The 6,108-nt window shown below is 40.2% G+C and overlaps 1 protein-coding gene across 1 annotated transcript; it reads right to left on the minus strand.

Moving 5' to 3' along the window:
* Positions 1 to 634: 634 nt before the first annotated feature.
* Positions 635 to 5,900, minus strand: ZPBP2 (zona pellucida binding protein 2; the record flags this gene model as incomplete). Its single annotated transcript, XM_010292820.1, has 7 exons — positions 635 to 732; positions 1,276 to 1,453; positions 2,042 to 2,127; positions 3,316 to 3,534; positions 4,422 to 4,583; positions 5,151 to 5,276; positions 5,820 to 5,900. Coding segments are annotated over 7 exons (950 nt in total), but the record flags the coding sequence as incomplete, so codon positions are not given.
* Positions 5,901 to 6,108: the final 208 nt, after the last annotated feature.

Consider the following 6,108-nt stretch of genomic DNA (forward strand, 5'->3'; position numbering starts at 1 on the left):
TCTGTTCCTCAGCACAGCTCCCGCTGGCGGCAGCCATACGGAAAGCCCAGAGCGGGTCGGAGTCCATTAACTACTGCACTGTACAATTCCGCACAGGGCAGGCGGGAACACTTCAGACACAGAGAAAGAAACGGGGAAAAACAAAGGAAAGGGCATTTAATGTTTGTTTTTAAATCACAGAGATTAAATACTTCTATTAATATCTGCTAGAAATTGCTCATAGAGATTCTGGCATATGTCATTATGGCACATAATTCCACTACGAGTATCTGCCATCTTTCCCTGAATTGTTTATCGCTCCTTTACATTCTCTGAGCGAAGTGCAGCACAAAGCTGTGGCGTGTCTGGTGTCACCGCCAAGAAACAGTCTCTTTGCACAAACAGCCATGTGCAAAACTTCCTTTTGGTTTTTTTTCATTGAACTACTTTACCTTGTGTGAACGCTTCATTTTATGCATCATTTTTACAGTCTAAGTGGTCCCCGAATACAGAAAAATCTAGGGGTGCGTGAATGATGATGTTTTGACATGAATGTAGGATTCCAGAATTGGCAGCTAAAAATGAAAAGAACATCACAAAAACAATAATACTTTCACAGCTGCTCTTCAGTTTTCCAACTTCTGTCGACAGTTTATTAGCAAGATCTTGCTCCATACTTTTTGACTCGAGGCCTTGTACAAATCTGGCAGGTCACTTCGTTGTTCGGACTGTAAGTTCCGGGATCACAAACCACTGCAAAGAGAACACAGTCAGCATTTCAGCCAGCTGCCCGCCGCCTCGGCCAGGGCTGGGACCGTCACACACCACCACGTGCCTTCCCAACGCTGTTAGTGAGATCTCCTCCTTCCCAAGCTCGCCGAGCCTGCCCCTCGCTAAATACCCCGAACTCCAGAACTAGCAGTAGGTGCTGCTGGCAAAACACCTTTTAAAACAGCTGCGTGTTTTCTAGCAACACTACCGTTAAGGTAATTGCTTCTTATTTGCTCTGTGTCCTGCGCATAGTAACTCACCAGTGACCTGGAAGGAAAAAAAAACACTTCACTGCTTCCACTTACTCTATTTGGAAATACAGCTACACCTATGAGCGCACTAACGCTGCCAGCTTGTTTTCTGTTCCTATCGTTTTGGCTTTTTTAAATCTGCGATGTGAATGTATTTGCAAAAGATGAATGGAGATATCATTGCTTTTGACACTGATATTTACCAAATACTCTTCAGAGAAACCTGTGGTCAGAGCTGATAAGCTATATTTAAATTGATGTGTTTTATATTTACCACAGCAACTAGCGCAGTTCTTGTGGGTGATGTCGTTTTTCCCAAAACCTGGTCGACAACTGTCAATGTGAATAACTGAGAAACTGTTGTCCACATAGTGTATTGCAGGAACGGTTTGAAACTCGTGCTTCAAAGCGTACGTCTGCTTTTTGAAAAACTCTCCAATTCGATCTCTTGCCTAAAATTCAGAAGCATTGGAAGAAAAAATAGTCAGTTGTTTTTTCTTGATTTAAAAATATCAGTAAATACTTTATAGTCCTGATTCCCACACACACTGACCTGTCACCTTAACTGGGAGTCGTCCTTTGGCTTCAGGGGGCCTGGAATCAGACCCAGTGTGCAATCCGATAGCATGTTTTAACATTAAGAAGCCAGAGAGAACAGATTTTTAGAAATCCGCTACAGTAGATTTACTTTAAACTGTATTCCGTTTACCAAATCATAAATCAAAGATTTAGTTGAGAGAACTGGAAGTTCAGTATACTAATATAAATACTGATGTTTAGAATTCTTTATTCTTAGAAGTAAATATAAAGGAAATAATGAGCCTGATTTTTTTTTTTTAACTGTTTGGATCAATTTGACTTTTAAAAACACTCTTCCATCCTGAACGGAATTATTTAAAATCCATGAATGGTCATTTACAATTATATTAATCCCGTAAAATCTGGGCGAAGCTGGATTACTACCAGTCACATCTATAGATGCTAAGGCAGAGATTTGTGTTAAATACGCAGAGAAGACACAAGGGTGGCTGACACAGAACCTCTTGAACTCTTGTGTTTGTCACATCTTCACAATCGTAAGGAACCTGGTGGCAAACTTCTTCCCATCCTGGTGCAAAAGGATTGACTACAGGTGGAGAGGGAAAAAAGACACATGTACGTGTGTTGAAGAATATATTACAATGAACTCAAACACCTCAAGCAGGTATCTTCAGGTTCACTTTAGAAAACATCAACGAATAAAATGCGTTACTGCTTTTAGCACCTTGCAGTGCTCACTTCATCCTATCGTACTCTCTTCATTTTGCTTCTAATTTGTGAAGAACGCTGATTATTTTTTTTTCACCTGTCACCATCTGCCGTCAGGACCATGTTCTGAAAGTTCTTTTGATCGGGTGCCTTTGAATGTTGAAAAATGAGTGACTGATAAAAGGGGGAAAAACAGATTTGGTCCCGGTGGTTTCTATCCAGTTACTTAAGTTGCTCTGTTCCAGTAAGAGTCACAGGTCAATCGATAAAATAATGGGGGCAAACATATGCTAAGCTAACAGGAAGAATGGAACTAAATTCTCACACAGTACCCTCAGGTTACAGAAAGGACTAAAGTTTTACGTAAACTTAAAACCTTTGGGTCTTCAGTTTGTTCTGAATGTTTCTTGACTTTACTGCGGGGAAAATGGCCACGAAACTGTTCCATAACCCGCTGGATGGTCCCTCTTGGCACATGATGAGAACAGATACAGGACAGAATGTGGTCAAAGCATTAGTGAATAATTTCCTTTCCGCGGCGATAAAACATCTTCAAAACAGGGCAGCCATCAGGGTTTGTTTAACCTGTTTTGCAAGGCAATACAGCCACATCAGTATTACCATAAGGGAACTGTGAGGCTCTTGCTTTTAACCTGTGAGGCTCTTGCTTTTAACCTCTGTGCAGTTTCCTAGAATCAAGCAAAACCACAGAGGTCACAGACTTATTAAAAATCAAATAATGAAAACCAAATATGACCATTTTCCTTTTTTACAAAAAACCCTAAAAATAAAAATCATGGCATCTTATCAGCCATCTCTCCTTTCAACAACCTTCCCAAACTGCACACCTTGAGAAGCAACGTTTCTCGCTAAGGTTGTAAGTACAATACTACAAATTCAACATATAAACTGCATTTTAGCTCCATCTGTGGGCTAGTAAGAAAAAATACAAGGACTCTGAAAGAAAGCAGGGAAAGAATTTCTGTTTTCAGATGTTGTTTATAGGACTCACAGGTTCTTTATAAAAGTAAATGATCCCTCCCAAACAAACACTGAAATCTGTTACCTTGAAAACTAACAAATAGTTCATGCAGGAGGCCTTCTTTTGGTATCTTGACAGAATGGCATTTGTAGGACGACTCTATAATGTGACACGTCAGATCAGAGATGATGTTATTTAAGATTTTCTCTAGTTCCTCAAAGAACTGGCCGTTAGCTGCTAGCTCGCATTCCTTTGTAGTAAAGCGAACAAATACCTGGTATGCATGGTCAGCTTCCCTGTACGCTTTAAGAAAAGAGTTTGTGTGTGAGTTCTGCGGTGTAATCACGGATCGAATCTTATACAGAATCTTATCGCCTGTATCAGTGTACTTTGTATCTAAAAGATGGGCTCTTATTCAAAAGTAAACAAATAAATAAAGCTTACTTATTAACCATAACAGAACAAATTTGTCCTTGCCAGAGCTGACTCAAATAGTAAGAGCCATTTTAGTTTGAAACGTACAGGACTTTATGTGCTTATGTTATGAGGCTCTGCTCCCAAATACTAAAACAAAAAAGCGGGCAAACAGTAAAATAACACAGAACTAGCACGTCTACAAAGTTCTGTGACTGAAATGGATTGGGATTATGCAAAAATATTCTACGCAATTATGGTGTAGGAGTGAATGAATGGTTTTTAAGATGATTTTTAGAAGTGTTTCTGAGGCATTTTTGGAAATGTTTTTTTGTGGGGGTGAGGTGATACTGGTGAACGGTGGTTACAGATGGTGGAAGAAGGCTCGAGTGCGCTGCTGGAGCAGTTGGGGCAGCGGGCTCACTCTGCATCAGCGTGTGTTCGCTTCGGTAATCAGTCTCGTGGGAGGCTGCACTCGGACACGAGCTTCCTTTTCAGGTCTTGGGTATCACTGGAATTATTGGAGTTCGCTTTGTTCTGATTAGGGGTAGAGTTTATTATATTCTTTGAGTGTTCATATATTATTGGCGGCAGTTATTTAAAACTTCTTCCAAAGCTGGGGAGGGGTGTGTGTGTGTATAAATAAATTTCTATTCTGGGAGAAAATGTTAACTAATTATCTCCTTTTACCAAGCCTTGCAATAAACATGCACTTCACCACTCACCAAACTACAAAGACTATGGGCAGTAGCGTACTAGTAAGTTAGCGGTCTTACCGTATACCATAAATTTATATGCCTCAAGTATTTCTCTCTCTTCTTGTGTCGTAGTTTCTATGATTTTGTGAGAAAGAGTGCAAGTGTAGGCTCCAGACATAGACTCCTTAAAACCCACCACCATCAGCTTTCCTGTTTCTGTAATATGCACGTACATTCGCCCTAGAATAGAAACAGGAAATACTTGATTACTGGAAATGTTCGGTTTCTGATGTACTGCTCATTTAGAACATTTGGAGATGAGATCTTGCTCTTGTACATAATGGCACTGATCTGTCTTTGTCTGAAACAGTCTAAATTGGGAATTTAGGAATTATTGCAAGTTTCCTTCTATCTCAAGCATTTGAAAAAAAATTAAGGGGAGAAGAGAAACATAGTCTAATGTCAGAGTTTGTGGAAAAATCTGACAAAGGACCAAGTGACTATTCGGACCCACCATCCTATTGCAGGGTGGCGTCAATAGAAACAAGGAAAATATGTGATTTCATGTACAGTAATCTACTTAGCCATTTGTGGTTGACTTTTTCCTTTGTAAATAGAAAACAGAAACTATTTCTCTATCTCAGCACATTTTCCTGATTGCTTCCCCGCCCCCCGAGGCAGAGGCTGTTTCTAAGTTTGTGAAAAAGTACTGTACGAAGCCCATTCTATTAGTGACTAGGGAAAAAATGGCTACGGCAGGCAGAGTGGAAATCCTTTGTAGTCCGAACAAAGTCCCTAGGGACTAACCTTCTAAATTTCTTCCATCTGGACCAATCCAGAAATACTTGGGATCTATTACTTCTTCTCCAGAACGAGCCAAATCCATACATACTAGAAATGGGCTATTTGTAAACACCTTAACATACACGTTAACTGCAATATAAGAGAAGAAGGTAAACGACGTGAGATGCTTATATTGAATGAAATCACCAAAATACTCATTTAAAAATAGATATTTAATGTAATGCTATGTTTATTTTTCATGTTTGGACTTGAAAAGTAGAAGGTTAATATTTCACCTCCGTTTGCTCTTATTAATATCACGGAACTGTCCACAGCGTGGCTGGTGCTGACTGCGCGCGCGAGCCGCGTCGGTCCCACGCAAATCACGTTGCAGGGTCGCAAAAAACACCGGATTTTGACCCTGTTGCTGAGTGGGCAACCCTCATTTAGACATTAACTTTTCCAAAGCGCTTCTAGTAGTGCCATGGGACAAATGTATTTCTAAACCCACCCACCCCTCGTTACTGTATGCTACCGGGATCGTATTTTGGAGTCTCCAGCACTGTGTTTAGCTAAGCTTGGTTGTGTCACTTCCATGTGTAGCGCTGTCTACGTAATGATCGCTGTACTTAAAACTTCATTTTAAAAGTCTAGTAAGACCTAAAAATAATAGGTAAAAAAAGACAAGTTTACCTTCTTGTTTGATATCGCCATAAACGTAATTATTTTCTATTAAATGAACAGAATGTTGCTCTTCCTTAGGTGCAGCTCCCACTGCAGGGAAAAGGACTTGGAATGTTACTGAGAAATGTAAATGTGTGCTTGTTAACCTTTTATTTCCTAGCGAGTTTCTGTCTCTTGCCTTACATCTTCTTTCTCCCCACACTCTTTTCTTAAAAACAAGGGCTCTCACTTGTCGCTGACTTGCCAGTTTTGCGTTAGTGCCCAGGTTGCAAATCGGGCTTCATGTAGGTAAGTAGCA

This window comes from Phaethon lepturus, unplaced genomic scaffold (assembly GCF_000687285.1).
Source record: "Phaethon lepturus isolate BGI_N335 unplaced genomic scaffold, ASM68728v1 scaffold43578, whole genome shotgun sequence".
Classification (NCBI taxonomy): domain Eukaryota; kingdom Metazoa; phylum Chordata; class Aves; order Phaethontiformes; family Phaethontidae; genus Phaethon; species Phaethon lepturus.